General features: G+C 49.8%; 2 protein-coding genes across 8 annotated transcripts; both read right to left on the minus strand.

Moving 5' to 3' along the window:
* Positions 1 to 400: 400 nt before the first annotated feature.
* On the minus strand, positions 401 to 3570 carry MYL6 (myosin light chain 6). 6 transcript variants are annotated; one of them, XM_043890341.1, is made up of 7 exons: positions 3439 to 3570; positions 3143 to 3170; positions 2137 to 2280; positions 1761 to 1934; positions 1594 to 1671; positions 1279 to 1323; positions 401 to 588 (listed from the first exon to the last, which is right to left on the minus strand). In XM_043890341.1, exons 1-6 carry the CDS (start codon positions 3439 to 3441, stop codon positions 1295 to 1297), a joined length of 456 nt encoding a protein of 151 aa, XP_043746276.1. In that variant the 5' UTR covers positions 3442 to 3570; the 3' UTR covers positions 401 to 588; positions 1279 to 1294. The 6 variants fall into 6 exon arrangements, with proteins under 6 accessions (XP_043746276.1, XP_043746270.1, XP_043746266.1 ...); XM_043890335.1 differs by lacking the exon at positions 1279 to 1323; XM_043890331.1 differs by lacking the exons at positions 3143 to 3170; positions 3439 to 3570 and adding an exon at positions 2515 to 2566.
* Positions 3571 to 3805: 235 nt separating this feature from the next.
* MYL6B (myosin light chain 6B) lies at positions 3806 to 7985 on the minus strand. Of its 2 annotated transcripts, none has more exons than XM_043890255.1 (8): positions 7854 to 7985; positions 6320 to 6548; positions 5578 to 5605; positions 5221 to 5364; positions 4831 to 5004; positions 4230 to 4307; positions 4039 to 4076; positions 3806 to 3902 (listed from the first exon to the last, which is right to left on the minus strand). In XM_043890255.1, the coding sequence occupies exons 2-7, from the start codon at positions 6500 to 6502 to the stop codon at positions 4048 to 4050; spliced, it is 636 nt and encodes a 211-aa protein (XP_043746190.1). In that variant the 5' UTR covers positions 6503 to 6548; positions 7854 to 7985; the 3' UTR covers positions 3806 to 3902; positions 4039 to 4047. The 2 variants fall into 2 exon arrangements, with proteins under 2 accessions (XP_043746190.1, XP_043746181.1); XM_043890246.1 differs by lacking the exon at positions 7854 to 7985 and adding an exon at positions 7217 to 7242.
* Positions 7986 to 16009: the final 8024 nt, after the last annotated feature.

Below are 16009 nucleotides of genomic sequence, written 5' to 3' on the forward strand. Positions count from 1 at the left end.
ATTAGGCGGGAGAAGGCAGGCATCTCGGCTGCTTCTTGTTGTTGGCCCTGGGCCTCGCTGCAGTGACAGCCCAGGCAGTACTAATATGGCCTGACTTTCGCTCCGGTAAACACTTCCCGGGCTCCCTGACAAAAGGCCTTCCATGGCAGGGAGGGCTCAGAGAGGACTCGGCCCCACATGGGGTGGAATGAGGGTGGCCAGCCTTAGTCCTGTGGGCATTTATGGCTTTCCCAATCCCCCCAGTGTAGCCTTTGTAGCACCGGTGAGTGAAGCCAGCATTTCTTAACTCAGGCAAAGGCGGCTCCTACAGGCCCTAGGCTGGCTTTCCCCAACCTCTGGTCCACTGACCCGGGACTGTGTTCCCTTTCACCCTGCTCAGGAAGAAGAGCAGAACTGCACATAGAGCAGAGAACAAGTTTATTTGGTGAATGCTGATGGCAGACATATCCAAGAGAGAGAATCTGGGGAAAATACTGTAACAAGAGAACCTAGGAAGCCTCCGGGCTACACACAGTCTCCCACAAGGACGGTGCGGCATCCACGCACATGGGGGACATCCTCAGCCATTCAGCACCATGCGGACAAGCTCTGTGGGAAGGAGAGGGGGGTGAACCAGGGGGCAGGGCGGAGGGGAGGGGTCCACCGGGGCCAGGAGACCACCAGACCACAAAGGCAGCGTAAGAAGGAATGTGCCCACCGCAACCAACCTTGGGGGCAGTTTGCAGAGGGGCCACCTTGAGTCTGCCCAGTACTCTCGACCCCCAGCTCCCCTCCCAGCGGCTGTTAGTCCCCCCGCCCCACCCCGAGCAGCAAGAATACAGCAGAGGCGGAAGGGTTCCCAACTACACCTACAGCTACTGCCAGCCACTGGTGGGAGGAGGAGAGAGTTTTGGGTTAGGGTACCTCCAAGCTGCCCAGCAGAAAGAAGGGGAAAAGATTTACAGCAGCACGATGGGGCAGGCAACCCACGCCCCCTGCCCTCCACGTGATCCCAGGCTAAAGGACCACCATGAAGCCAGACAGGGGTAGGTAGTCTGGTGTGAGTTCCCAGACACCAGCGCCCTAGAAGCCAACCAGACCTCAGAGCCCGTCCCAGGAGAGCAGGAGGTACCAGCCCCCAGGCTGTCCTCCTCGTCCCCTCCCCAGTCAGCTCCATGCAGAGACATGCCGGGAGGAGGAAGTCAGATGGTGAGGGGGAGGGCAGGGGCTGGAGAGCAAAGGCTGGGGAGAAACCCACGGGGAAGGGCAACTAGGGGAGGGGGCTGGGAGGAGCCGTACCCGCCCCACGGGCCGGTCACCCCGACAGGATATGCCTCACAAACGCTGCAGGAAGGAAGAGACATGGTGAAGACAAGACACAGGCGTGGGGTGAAGGGGTCAGGCGGCCTGGGGCTGGACATCCCTTTGTTTTCACCTCCCACCCCTTCCCCACCCTGCAGGCCCTGGGAGCTCTTCCCCCCTGGCTCCCGTTCCTGGCTGGGCCGGGCCCTGCCCGTGCCCCCTGGCACTTTTTTAGGAGCCTGAATCCAGGGACGGGGAAAGCCCCCAGTGCTGTGCGTGACCTGCCCAGTGAGACCCCGGTTCATCCCTCACCTTCGTAGTTGATACAGCCGTTGCTGTCCTCATGCCCTGCCACCAGCATCTCTACTTCTTCCTCTGTCATCTTCTCACCTGCAGAGGGGAAGGGAGCGCGAACGTTCTGGAGTCGGGTGACATTGGGAGGTCTAGCAGGTGGCACCTCAAGAAGGGCAGAGCCTCACCCAGTGTGACGAGAACGTGCCGGATCTCAGCACCCATGACAGTGCCGTTCCCTTCCTTGTCAAACACCCGAAGGCCTTCGACATAGTCCTCGTAGGTGCCCTGGTCCTTGTTCTTGGCCACAGTCTGCAGCATGGGCAGGAAGTGCTCAAAGTCCAGGACCTTCACGTTCATTTCTGCCGAAAAGGAGGTGGAAGCTAAGTCATGTGTGTTCTCAGGACTGGGGGTTAAGGGGCTCCCGCTCCAGGCAGGAGAAATCTGTGGGATTTGCTCGACAAGACCCGCTCTTGTTTGGGGTCTAGGAAGATAAAAGGAAGCTATTAGCTGAAGACTGCAGGGCCTCCACCACACTGCGGAGTTGTTCTTAAGGACCCTCACCATCACTCTTGGGGTTCCCCAGGACTTTGAGCACCTCGGCGTTGGTGGGATTCTGGCCCAGGGCCCTCATCACGTCCCCACACTGGCTGTACAGGATCTTGCCATCCCCCGTTCGGTCAAACAGCTGGAAGGCCTCCTTGAACTCTGAGGATTCAGATAAACATCAGCATGGGACCCATGGGTGTTAACCCCAACCCTCCTCCACAGTCCCCACTGCCCATTCAACTCTGATCATGCTGAGGAAATCAAATATTTATAACACTGTACACCTAAGCCCTCTGAGAGGGATCCAGTGTCTGTTCCTCTCAACTCAGGTGTCCCACATAAAGACCTGGCCTTCCTCAACCCTTAGCAGAGTGGTAACGGCCACTTACATACCCTCTCCGCCTGCAGCAAGCCTGCCCAGCCGCCTCATTACACAACTCAGGGCAGGAATTTGCCACCGCCCAGTCTGGGCCCTGTCCTTATAAGGAAGTGGGAGCAGCGGCCTGGGACTGGGGTCATCCCAGCCTGCCGCGTCTCCCCCCTGAAGTACAGGGTCCTTTCACAGGGCACTGCTACAAAGAAGTATCCTCAGCAGACTCCCCTGTTGCACTTTCACGGTAAAACAGGTCCCTGCTGTTTACAGCCTTCACAATTCCAAGCGGAGGGGAGGGGGTGGTTATCACAGGAGGAAGAGGCAGAAGTGGCTGATTAAGGAACAGAGGAGCACAAACAGCTTAATACACCGTCCCCAAGCCCCCCACACAGCAGGCATTAGTGATCAAGTTGTTTCACACACCCACAGCACCTACAACTCACCCAGTGCTTGGGGCTCAGATCTAGAGTAGAAGGGAAGGGAGGAAGAAAGAGTGAGAAAAGAAAATGCAAGATCCAGAAGGAAGGAGAAGGGAACCCAAGAGGTGCTCCCCTGGGGGTGCTGAAGAGAAGGCAGGTGGGGGTGAAGGAGCTCGAGGGCGTGTCCCTCTCCCTAACGTGACCTCAACGGGGGTCAGAGATGGCCTACCTGCGGTCTGATCCTCGGTGAAGTCACACTGCTCGGGGAAGACGAGGGTGGTCAGCATCTTAACTCCAGTCCCCCCAGCTTCCGTCCCGGTCCCAACAACTCAGAACCACAAACTCCTGTTCCACGCGAGGGACTCGCTCCCCAGCGGGGTAGGATCCCAGACACTCCAGCCCCACCGCCAACCCTCGAGGGCCTCAGGCTCATTTGCCCGCTACTCTGCCCGCTCCCCGCCCCCTCCCCCCGGCTTCCCGCCTCTCGCCCCAAATCCCGCTCATCCCCTCGGCCCCGGGCCCCACCATCTTGACGCTCGGCTCTGCGGGACCTTTTCCTGCAGTAATGGCTCCGGCTCCTGGCCCAGCCCTAGTCTTAGTACGTCCCGATGACGTCACCCAGCTGACTCAGCCAATAGGGATCCTGGCCCGGGTTTATGCAGATGACGTTACTATATTAGTAATGAGGCGGGCGGGGCCAGCTGGTGTCCTAGTCTCCAGAACAGCCCCACCTGGGGCATAGAAACTGCAGAAGAAGGTGGAATGGGGCGCGAGGAATCTGCTCCTCCGAGCAGCGAGAAAGTCAGAGGAGGTCGCATTGGTAGGTGCGGGTGGGAACAGGAGAGCCTTCTCTTTCCCTCCCGCACCTCTAAAGAAAGCAAGAGTCGGAAGCTAAGGGAGGAAACGTCTCTTTATTTTGAAACAATAGCCTCCTAGCGACAGGAACGTGCTTTTGCCTGGTGGGGGCCCAGCGTCCGACCCCACTGCACCTGTGGAAAAAGATGAACATTGCCAAATCCTGCCGCTCTCGGCAGCAAGACACGGAAACGCACTTCCCTGCTTTTGTACGCAGGCAGAATGTCAGGAAGGAGGCTTGCCTCTCAAGGCGCAGTGAGAGCGCCCTACCTGCATTGCTCAGACGCTTAGGATGTGCTTCAGGAAGGCTGCAGAGAGAAGAGGCAAGAGGGGCCTCAGAAGCTGGCCTGATGCTAACCCATCTGACTTTAGATAATTCAGGCTCCAGGATGCCTCCACCCACATACCTCGGGCCTCCGCCTCCCTCCTCCCCAGTCGTTTCTGCTCCTCTGGCCCCTCACCTTCATAGTTGATGCAGCCACTGCTGTCCTCGTGCCCTGCCAAAACAGACTCCACCTCCTCTTCAGTCATCCTCTCTCCTGGGTCCAGACACACACAATGTTTTAGCCCCTGCCTTCCCTCCCTCATCAACCCATGCCTCTTTCTTCTGGTGGTACCTCCTCTTCTCCCACCCTGGAGACTTGCCCATAGCAACAGTCCCCCAAGAGAATTCCCTCTTTGTAGTGGGCATGCCTTGAATGTGTCTCTGAATCTTGCTTTCCATTTCACCTCAATTATAGGTGGTGAAAGCTTTGACAGACAAGGAAACTCAATTCTAGAGGATTAAGAAACAGACCATATCAGAGAGTACAGTCATCTCTTCTCAAGACTGAAACTCAGATTTCCCGCCTCTTTCCCTTTCCTCCGCCCTTTGGGAGGCAGATGCAGCCCACTTTAGACTGGAGGAAGACCTTCAGATCCTGTCCCTAAGGCTCTGACCTTCTCAGGCTCCTGCCCGCGACCCACAGGACGGTAATCCCTCACTGGCTCTGCCTACTTGGCTACCCTTCTTAGCTCATCCCCTCCTCTCAACACCCCCAGGAGTTCTGGTGCCCGCCTCACCCAGGGTGGTGAGGACATGTCTGAGCTCGGCCCCCATGACTTTGCCGTTCTGCTCTTTGTCAAACACCCGGAGGCCCTCCAGGTAGTCCTGGTATGAGCCTCGGTCCGGCAACTTGGCGACTGCCTGGAGCATGGGCAGGAAGGTCTCAAAGTCCACACGCCGGGACTTCAGCTCTGAGATAGAGGTGAAGGAGAGGTTACCAGGGTGTCACCTAGGACCCAACTCCCATCCCCACCATGAAGGGTTTCATCCGTTCAACATTCAGATATTTTTCTGCCCTTATGTTTGACAGTTTTTAAAGTCCTGGGACCCACCTCAGCATCCTTTATCACCTTACCAACATTCCACCACCAAACTGAAAACCCTCATTGTCCCAGAGGTGCCCTCACCATCACTCTTGGGGTATCCCATGACCCTGAGCACCTCGGCGTTGGTGGGGTTCTGGCCCAGAGCCCTCATCACGTCCCCACACTGGCTGAACTGGATCTTGCCATCCCCAACTCGGTCATACAGTTCGAAGGCCTCCTTGAACTCTGGAGTGTAACGAGAGGTCAGTGTTGACAAGGGGTTCCCATCACCACCAGGAGAGAGGAAATTCAGAAACAATGTGCTTGAGCTGGGCAGAGCAGAGAACGCAAGGAGCATGAGTGTGGGAGGTTTCAAGGTCGGGAATGGAGGTAGGGAATTAGAAAGAGGATCTGACTAGGGACTGGGGATGGCCAGTGGGCTCAGGGGCGTCTCCTCACCCTCCAGCTGGTCCTTGTTAAACTCGATCTGTGGAAGAGAAGAGCAGGTGAGGAGAGATGACAGGACTCACACAATCCCTCTCCAGCACTCCTCCCGACCAGCTGGCAGCCACTTCTGGGGAGGGGCCCGTAGGGACCAGGCTGGGAACCCAGCCACCGCAGTCCCATTCCCAGCTCCAGAACTTGGGAGAATCCCAAGAGGAGGAATTATTGGGGGGAGGGTTTCCTGGGAACAGGGTTAATCCCATGCCACCTGTTCCCCTCCCTCTCCTGCCCTGAGCCCTGCATCCCTCACATAACTGGGGGCTGAACAAAGGCTAAATTTACCCCTGGCCCCCAGCTGTGATTGTCTAACAAGTCTGTCCTCTTCAGCCTTCCCTCCTGGGGTTCAGAGCTGTGGCTTTTCATATTGAATAGTCAGACAGGCACAGGCAGCAGCTCCCCCCTTTCACCTTGAAACTGTCCTGAGAACCCAGATGTTCCCCATCTTACAGGCTCTGCCTCCAGCATGACAGTCAGTGACAAAGTGATGTACATACACACGTGTTATCGGTTAGAGGCAGAGGGCAACAAAGACAATACTCATTAAGTTTAGATGCTTCCAAGCAGGGGTACTAAGAAAAACCCCCACCATCATCCAGTGCTTACTGATTCCCTACCTTCTAGATACCCGTAGTCCCCTAGGCTGTATCCCACTGGTGTACCAACCCCTCCATTCTTTTCTCACTTTTCAGGGACTTACCACCACTTTGGAGAGATCGATGGGGGGCTCCTGGGGTTTCGCAGGTTTCTCAAGGATTAGAGGGACAGGTGGTGGTAGCTCAACCCTGGATGGAGGGGGCCCTACTGCGGGCTTAGCAGCAGGCTTGGAGGCAGCAGGGGGCCCCACTGGTTTCTTCACGGGAACATCCTTCTTGGGAGGCATGATGTCGGGTGGCCAAAGGACAGTGTGCCGACGGGGGCACCCATCTCTGTTTAAATAGTCAGGGAGTCTGGGATGTCAAGGGGCGGGGGCAGCGGCAGGGAGCCAGTTGGCTGGGGGGAGGGTGAGACAGAGGAGAGAGATGCCGGCTGCCCTCACTCCTCTGGCCTCGTGTGGTTCAGGATTCCTGCCCCAAGGTCTTCTCCCTTCTGTCCACCCCACCCCAAATGCTGACCAGAACAATGGCCCTTTGGGGGCAGGGGGAGGAAGTCAGAGACAGCCCAGAATGGGGGAGTTAACTTTCAGGGTGCAGATAGGAGGGTTGCCAGGGACAAACTGAAACAGGGGTGAGGAAAAGAAGGGAACCAAGAAAATTCCGACCCCCTGACTCGGAATAGACCTTTTTCCTAGCAGCTTTAGATTCTTGAAGATGGAGGCAAGGATGGGGGCCTTATTAAAGTGGGGTCTGGGAGTAGTGAAAGGGGGAAAAAGACAAGCAGCCCTTCCACTTCCCTCTTCCTATGGATGAGGAGCAGGGTAATTTACCCCACAGCTTATAATACTCGGTACCTCAAGTCCCTCCCTCCCAGGCCAGAACTGGAACTGTGCACTGCCCCATACGGAGAGAGCAATAGAAGGGTGTGACTCCCACCCACTGTCTCCCATCCCCAGTGTTGTTTTAGGAGTGGGGATGGAGGGAAGGATTGAGTTTAATACCCATCACCCATACTCCGAAGAAAGGAGCCCTTGTCCACAAGCCTGTGGTCATTCAGGTGAGACAAAGGCGGGGTGCCTGCTGAACCTGCAGGGACTCTGTGGTGGCACCAGAGGGGAAAGGCAGCTGAGAGGCAAAAGGCCTAATTTCTAAAATCTCTAATCCAAAAAATAAAATAAAATAAAAAATAAAATCTCTAATCCATAAAGATGTGCGAGGTCCTCTGGGCTCCATGAGTATTCAACCCTCAACCAGAAGGATAATAAAACCCTGACTTGGCAGTCAGGTTGCAAACCTTGCTGGGGGCACTGGGGAAAGGTGGAAGTCAGGGGCCTATGAAAGAGGGGAGGGTTTGCTGGTTATTTTTGTACTGGGGTAAAGAAGGCGATGATTTAGATAGCATTCTGAGAAAGACAGTAGTGATTCCACTTAGGGGTTTAGAGAGTTGATGCTGGGTCTCCCACTCGCAAAAAAAAACCATCTGAACCTCATTACTGCAAATCGTCTCATTTTAGGAAAATCAGAATCTTTCCTCTAGCCAGGAGTACATCTCACACACATACACACACATACCCCTACACACACACCCCTAAGCCTTAAATAAAGGAAAGCGCCCCTCCCCAGCGCCCCAAAACTCACCCTGCGGGGTCCAGGTAAGGGGCGGAGGCGGGGCGCAGGGCAGCCGCGGGCCCTGAAGGGTTAATTTCTGCGGCCTCGGAGCATGCCGGGAGATGTAGTCCTCGCGCGCCCGCGGGCTCACGGGAAACACCGCGGTAAGGCTCAGGGAGGATGCTGGCGCAGTGACTTCCGGCCCGCGGCGGCGGTTGGTGACTCAGGTTTTGCGGGTGCGAGTTTTGTCCCAGAACCGAAAGGCAATGAGCACTTTACAGCCCCTATCCCTGACCGTAAAACCGTGCGTGGTCCCTCAGGATAGCTCCTTTGCTTGGCTCTGAGTTCCCCGTTTAGTGTGGGCGGGGATTTATTCCTGAATCCACTGGTAAGAACGCGGAACGAGGGGGAAAAGCCTGCAGCTGCAGCAGGCCGGGTGGAGGTCAGATAGTAGGAAGCACTTACTCCCTCGGGCATAATGGTTCGGCCTTTTTGGCGTCCTCTTACTGTTTGGTAGAAAGAGAACAGAAGCCGTTGAGTTGCCTTGTGACTTGGAACAGTTAACTGAAGCTTTTCGTTTTTTTTTTTTTAATGAACTGGTAGTTGAAGTGTAAAACTTTGGAATTAAGCCGGGTCACCTGCCCTAGTCGCTCTAAGTTGAAATGTCCCCATTCAGCGGCAGCGTATGTACCAGCTTCCCTGTCGTTTCTTCACAGGTCTTGGAATGCAGGGCTGGGTTCTCCAGCCTTTGACTATGAGAAGTCTCTGCCCAGCATCGCACATCTCTTTCCCGCAGATGGTTGTTCGTTTTAGATTTTTTTAAAAATTGAGGTATAGGTGTACAAATATAAGTTTGAGGTGTACTACGTAGTGATTCACAGTTTTTAAAGGTTATACTCTCTTTATAGTTATTATAAATTTTGGCTGTATTCCCTGTGTTGTACTTCCCCCAGATGATTATCAGAGTTCCTGTTTGTGCTTGGAGGGGGCCACTCCAGGCAAGCCTGACGTCACTGGCTGGACCAGTAAATGCCCTGGTTGCTCACACAGTGCTGGACTTCGGGGCTTGCCTGGATGGGCAGGCAGTGGGTCGGAGAAGAACACTCACCCACCGGAGCTCAGTGGTGTGAGGCATAAGTGAGCTTATGGGCAGTGCAGAAGTGATACTTGCTGGTTGGGGAAAGCTTCTTGGAAGACCAGAAATGGGTTGTGTAATAGAAACGACGATGAGGAGGGTGTTAGCAACTATTCTGGAGGTCTCAGTAGAGCAGGTACTGGTGTGAACCATAGGGGGCGCTAAAGAATGTGGACTAAGACCAGCCTGCCTAGATTTGGGGGTGGGGGAGGGGTTTCTGTTTAAATTTGAATCTAGGTTCTGCCACATACAAGCAAGTTCAGTGATCAGTAATACCTAACCTTGTAAGTTCTGTTGGGAGGATTCAGTGTGTTAATTTTTGTAAGACAGAATGGACCAGGCACAGAGTAAATGATTTGTTAGCTAAACTTCCTTTACCCTTCCCCAACATATGAAGTAGTTGGTATTTCCTCATTTTTCATCCATAAAAGATGACTAGGCATGAACAGATGGAAAGCAAGAAAGAATGCATTTGTCTTAAGTGTTTGGTTACAAGATTGTTTGGGGGAGGGCCACATCAAAGATGACTTTTTGTGTCTTTCCTCACTTCCACAGAAGTTGATTTTGAAGATGGTTTATCTGATTTTTCTTCTCCTTCCCCTTTATAATTGCCCTTTGGCAGTTGGCCAAGGAGAAGTGCTTATGGCATCATCTGACTCGCTAGCGTTTTGTCTGATTTATAGATAAGCGGTGCAAGAAGAAAAGATGAAGTCCCTTGGCAAGTCAAGTTGGAGGACTGTCCTTCATTTTCTGTATTATATCTGTCTTTTAATCATAAATAACACAAACCAGGCTGAACGTGGTCTTAGCTGGGCATAGGTGATTTATGCATCATGCATGCGTCTGGGCTTTCTGTGACAAATGCCCAACTCTTCTCTCCTCCTGCGCCACCTAGGGTGTGACTTGTGTGTCCTTAAGGATTGCATATTCTAATATTAGTCAAACTAAAATAATTAGGAAGAGCAGAGCTTTTTAAAATACAATTTTAAAGGTTACTTTCCAGTTGCAGTCATTGCAAAGTATTGGCTACACTCCCCATGTTCCAAAGCACATGCTTGAGCATGTCTTACACCCATTGTTTGCACCTCCTGCTCCCCTCCCCCTCCCCACTAGTGACCACTGGTTTGTTCTCTGTGTCTGTGAGTCTGTTTCTTTTTTGTTATGTTCACTGATTTGTTGTATTTTTTAGATTCCACGTATAAGTGATATCATACAGTATTTCTTTCTCTGAGATGCTTCACTTAATGTAATGCCTTCCAAGTCCATCCATGTTGCGACAGGTGACAAAATTTCATTCTTTTTGTGGCTGAGTAGTATTCCATTGTGTGTGTGTGTACACACCACATCTTGTTCCACTCGTCTGTAATGGACACTTACGTTGCTGCTGTATTCTTGACAATTTTAAATAATGCTGTTGTGAACACTGGGGTATTGGTTTTTGGGTTGTTTTTTTTTTTAATATATACCCAAGAGTGGAATTGCTCAGTCACATGGTAACTCTGTTTTTAGCCTTTTGAGAAACCTCTGTGCTGTCTTTCATGTGGCTGCATCAGTTCACACTCCTGCCAGTGGTGTACAAGGTTCTCTTGTCTTCACGTCTTCGCCAGCGTTCTTATTTGTGTTCTTGTTGATGTTAGCCATTCAGACAGTGTGAGGTGAGGATGCGCACAGCTTATGAAAGGTCTACCTTTTAATGTACATTAAAACCTGATGGGACAGTTTCTGGAGTTACATGGCACTGTGTAGATCTTTAGTAACTTGAATAACTGTGGTTTCACCCTATACACCTTACCTAGCTCTTTCACCAGTGACTAATGTGTTAAGATGGATAATAGTTTAGGTAGAGAGACCCCAGTTTCCTCAGTAAGTAGGAAATATGTCTTCAGTCCTCTGGCATTTTGATCAGAAAGTGGTACTGGTGGTGATGCATGATAGAAGAGAGAGGATGATGAGGATGTTTTATGATACACAGGTCATTTGTGAAGTCCTTTCCAAGCCCATTTTTATAGACGCATACTAGATGACACATATAAACAGAAAGATAGGTTTTCTGGTAAGAAATGCTAATTTCATTTTTGTAATATTCTAAAACGGTGATACTCAGATTTAGCTGTTCTTCAAAATTTCCTGTAAGCAGAGAAACTTCCAGATTCTGCTCCCAAAGATTCTGATTCTAGGTCTGTGTTAGGGCCTGGAAATCTATTTGAAATATTTTTAGCCTACTGGAAAGCACAGAGAATAAACTAACAGACATAGGTAATAAAAGTGATCTTTTAAAAATGTGCATTTGATCATGTCATCTTCCTGCTTAAAACCCTTTCACATGCTTTGATAAGAATCCTCACATTAACCCGCAAAAGCCAGCATAGTTTCACAACACTCCTTGCCTGAACCAACCACACCTACTAGCTTTTAGATCTTCAAAAGAACGCTATTCTTCTTGGCTTAGGTTGTTACCTCTTTTATATTCCTGCCCCCCCTCCCCACCAACACACACTATTTCCAGGGCCAAGCAGAGCATAGCACCTGGCATATGCTGGGCACTCAAATATCTGTAGAATGAATGGCAATCTGGGTGAAAGGGGAGAGTTAGGAATGGACACTGATACTAGTAAGTCAATAGGGAGATAGGTTGGGGATTCAGGAGACTGAGGGCGTTCCCACGTTCTGAGCTCTTTTATCATGAAGTAGAAAGTGAGGTGATTACTGCTCACATCGCACCGGGGGCTCTCCTCAGTGCTCTGTGGTGACCTCAGTGGGAAAGAAGTCCAAAGAAGAGGGAGTGTGTGCACACAGGTGGCTGGCTCACTTGGCTCTACAGCGGAAACTGGCAGAGCGTTGTTCAGCACCTACGGTAAACATTTTTTTAAAAGTGAGGTGATCAGTTTGCAAAAACAGGAAGTAGAAGCCGTTGGCTTGAGAAAGTAGTGAAGGTTTGAAATAGGTGCTTTGAAAGAAGGGTGACAGCTTACTGGGGACCCACTGACAAACACTCATTTGACATTTATTGAGTGGCTACTCTCCTCCGCCCATGAGCTTGCTGAATAGCGTGGAGGACGGTTGTAAAAGGAGATCATAAATCTGTAATGGCGCTGACCCACAGGAGGTGATTTTCCTCTTCCAGTGTTACCCAGCCACTTGGATAATCCAGCTAGAGAACCCAGGCAGCTGGAGTGGTAGTGGCTTAAATTTTATGGACTAGGGATAGTGGGTGACCTTGGGAGCGAGGAAGTTGAGAGTCTAACTAAAAGAAGGTTTCTGGTCCAGGCCGAATAGAGAGGGAGTGAGTATGAAAGTGGCTGATTAAACTGAGAGAATGTGGGAGGTCATAAGGCTGGTGTCTCAAAGAGGATGAATAAGTGAAATGTTTGGAGACCTCAGAGTTGTAGTTGGAGAAAACAGCACGTTGGAGATTAAAATTTCAAAGAATATAGGAGAAGGCCGGAAGTAGGTGAGTTGGCCATGGGGTGCATGGTTGAAAGGGTGATGAGGTGAAGGTCACTGGGTTTAAGGAGGGTGTTCCTTAACGTTCGTTCAGTTGCAAATAGCAAAAAAATCTGACTGAAACTGGCTAAACAAGATTAATTGGCTTCAGTAATTGGAAAGAGGTAGGGTGGGTTTTCAGTTCATATTGATCCAGAAATTCATGACATCACCAAGGGGTCTAATTCTCTTGCCACTGTCCCTGTGTTAGCTTCTTCCTGGGATCCTTTCCTGGAGCTCGATGCGGCTTAGCTGCACATCCTCATACCACAGAAGGACGGGAGAGAGCCTCTCTTGACCATTGCGATCCGTTCCTGACTAGACCTGCTTAGAAAAATGCACATCCACCCTTGAACTGGGCTTCCCTGGTGGCTCAGAGGTTAAAGCGTCTGCCTGCAATGCAGGAGACCTGGGCTTGATATCTGGGTTCAATCCCTGGGTCGGGAAGCTCCCCTGGAGAAGGAAATGGCAACCCACTGCAGTATTCTTGCCTAGAGAATCTCATGGACAGAGGAGCCTGGCGGGCTGCAGCCCACGGGGTTGCAAAGAGTTGGACACAACTGAGCGACTTCCCTCACTTCACCCTTGAGCTAATCACTATGGTCAGGGAAATAAATATGCCCTGATAGGTTCAGTCTGGGTTATTGCCTTACCCTGTGGTAAGGAGGATGGTGTTACTTTGATTCTCTTAGGCCACCCAGGGTGGTGGATCCACCTGCCACTGGAGGTGGATTGGAGCTCATCCAGATGGGGAGGCAAGGGCGTTGGGGAGGAAACCAACAGTGGCCATCAAATGAGGAACTATGATTCTAGTTATTGAATAACTTGCAGTGTACATTGAAGACTCCAGGGGACAGCAATATTCAGGGCACCACACCCTTCTGTAAATACTGCGTGTGTGTATTTGGGGAGTGACAGCAATGGGGAAAGGTAGAGACAGCATATCAGATTGGCATCATCGCCAAAGGAGCTGAGATTTTTTTCACCGCCCTGAGAATAATGATGGGGATGCAGCACTGGGGGGAAAGAGAAGGCAGAGCCCATCCCCCAGTGTAAGCACGTGGAGTTAAGGAGAAAGAACGGTCCCCTCTGGAGGTGCTTCTGGTGAATGAGTTCTCTTGAGAGATGAGCCAGGTTTCAGGGAAGGCCCGAGTGAGCTTTGTGTAAACACGAACTGTAAGGAGTAGAGTGAGTGGGAAGTGCTATATGGGACTAGGTTTGCAGAGAGCGCAGTGGAAAGGTTTGAGAAGGCCCTTCAGCTGCCCACTTACGCTTACTGTTTATACCTTTCTTTTTTTTCTTTATACCTTTCTTATGTGCAGCAGTATTATAACTACTCTACTTGCCTGATCACCCTGCTTGTCCCTAGGTTTTTAATTCTTTTTAAAAAAATTGACATTTAACATTATTTTAGTCTCAGGTGTACAACATAATGATTTGATACTTGTATACGCTGTGCAAGGATCATCACAACAAGTCTAGTTAACATGTTACCATATAAAAAATTGGTGTGTGTGTTATGAGAACGTTTTAAAGATTTACTGTTAGCAGCTTACAAATATGAAATGCAGTATTAACTCCAGTCACGTGCTGCCGTGCACACCACATCCCCGGGGCGCGTAGCTGCAGCTTTAGCCTCTGACTCCCCTCACCCGCTCACCCTCCCTCCCGGCCGCACCGGCCTGTCCTCTGAGCTTGGCCTTGCTGTCAGTGTCCCTGAGGTTCCACCTACAAGTGGACTCAGCATTTGTTTTCCTCTGTCTGATTTATTTCATTTGCCGTAATGCCCTCAGCTCCCACCCGTGGAATGGAATGGCAGGATTTCCTTCCTTTTTACGACTGAATGATATTTCATGGTGTTGATACAACACATCTTCTCTATCTGCTCACCCATCAGTGACCACCTAGGTTGTTTCAATACCTTGGCTACTGTCAATAATGCTGCAGTGAGATAGGAGTGCATATATCTTTTCTAGTCATTTTTTTAAACATAATTTACTACAGGTCTCTGAAGTATATATAAGACATTTTAGTGCAACATCTTACAAATTGTTTTCCTTTCAAAAAACAAAAACAAATCAACAGCCCTCTACATCCTGCAGAAGTGGCTTGCCTACTCTGCCTCTTTTTTTTTTTTTTCCCACACATTAACACAGAGAAACCTTTGTTTGAAAAGAATATGAAAACTTGCTACAGAAACCCCCTGGGGAAAGAGGGTGTGTCCTGCAATGGGCCTCTAACCAATGTTTCTGGTTTTTTTTTTTTTTTTTTTTTTTCAGAAAAATACCCAGAAGTGGAATTGCTGGGTCATAGTTCTATTTTTAATTTCTTAGGAAACCTCCATACTGTTCTCCATAGTGTTTGCACCAATTTACATTCTCACCAACGGTGCACAAGTGTTCCCTTTTCTACACATCCTCACCAACTCTTATTTCTTGTCTTTGATAATAGCCATTCTGACAGGTATGAGATAGTATTTTATTGTGGCTTTGATTTGCATTTCCCCAGTGATTAGTGATGTTGAGCACCTTTTCACTTACCTGTTGGCCATCTGTGTATCTTCTTTGGAAAAATGTCTATTTAGATCTTATGCCCATTTTAAAAAAAAGATTATTTATGGGTTTTTGTGTTGTCTGATATTTTGGATATCAATCCCTTGTCAGATAAGGGATTTTTAAATATTTTCTCCCACTCAATAGGCTGATTGTTTCTTTTGCTCTACAGAAGTTTTTCAGTTCTATGCATTCCCACTTGTTTATTTTTGCTTTTCTTGCCTCTTCTTTTGGCATCAGGTTGGTTTTTGGTTCTTTAGGGTAGTCTTACCTTTGCATTTCAGTAGCCTTCCTAGTGCAGTGCTTCACAAAGATAACATTTGTGACTGACTCCCAACCCAGGAGTGGAAAATTGAAAGGTAGGGGAATTGCTGCTGGAGAGAACGCCTACTGATTTCACCAAGAAATGACAGTTGGTAATTTGACAGTGAGGGAAGAGGCAGGAAAATCTGTAAAAGTAGGGAAAATTTTGCTCATCAGTTGGCAAAGATTTTTTTAAGTTGTAATATCTAAAAAAGAATATAGGAAAATATGTGTATTGCTGGTAAGAGTAGAAAACTCATATAATTTCCTTTAGAATGCAGCTTGGAAGATTATATTGTCATTCGGGAATTCCTTGGTGCACTCTCACTGCTGTGGCTGAGTTCAGTCCCTGAAGGGGGACTGAGATCCCACAGGCCACACCAACTGGCCAAAAATAAACTTTTTGTGTGTGTTCCCGCAGTGAACAACAAAACAGAACTACCTTTATTTCTGACAACACAGAATCAGTTTAACTATAGGGCAATCGTTCTATAGAACAGTACATGTTGTAACGGTTACAAATTATATTTTCAAAGAATATTTAATGAAGTGTAAAAATGCTTATTATGTGTTAAGTGGAAAAAAAGCAGGTTATAATCCTACTTTAAGAACTATTTATTCCTGTAGTTATATTAGCTTTTCGTCCTCGTGTTAGTGACTTCAGGCCTTAAATCCACTGCAGCTCCAGAGAGCACACCTTCCCACTAAGAGCC

The sequence above is a fragment of the Cervus elaphus genome, chromosome 3 (genome assembly GCF_910594005.1).
Source record: "Cervus elaphus chromosome 3, mCerEla1.1, whole genome shotgun sequence".
NCBI lineage: Eukaryota > Metazoa > Chordata > Mammalia > Artiodactyla > Cervidae > Cervus > Cervus elaphus.

Coding starts and splice junctions, on each gene's coding strand:
- MYL6 (XM_043890324.1), bottom strand. CDS start 2,551: ATGAGGCGGCTGGGCAGGCTTGCTGCAGGCGGAGAGG. Junction 1,935..2,136: donor GGGGAACCCCAAGAGTGATG/GTGAGGGTCCTT, acceptor CCTTTTCGGCAG/AAATGAACGTGAAGGTCCTG. Junction 589..1,593: donor CGGCTGTATCAACTACGAAG/GTGAGGGATGAA, acceptor TCCTTCCCACAG/AGCTTGTCCGCATGGTGCTG.
- MYL6B (XM_043890246.1), bottom strand. Junction 5,606..6,319: donor TCGATCTCTCCAAAGTGGTG/GTAAGTCCCTGA, acceptor TCTCTTCCACAG/ATCGAGTTTAACAAGGACCA. Junction 4,308..4,830: donor ACATGTCCTCACCACCCTGG/GTGAGGCGGGCA, acceptor GTCTGGACCCAG/GAGAGAGGATGACTGAAGAG.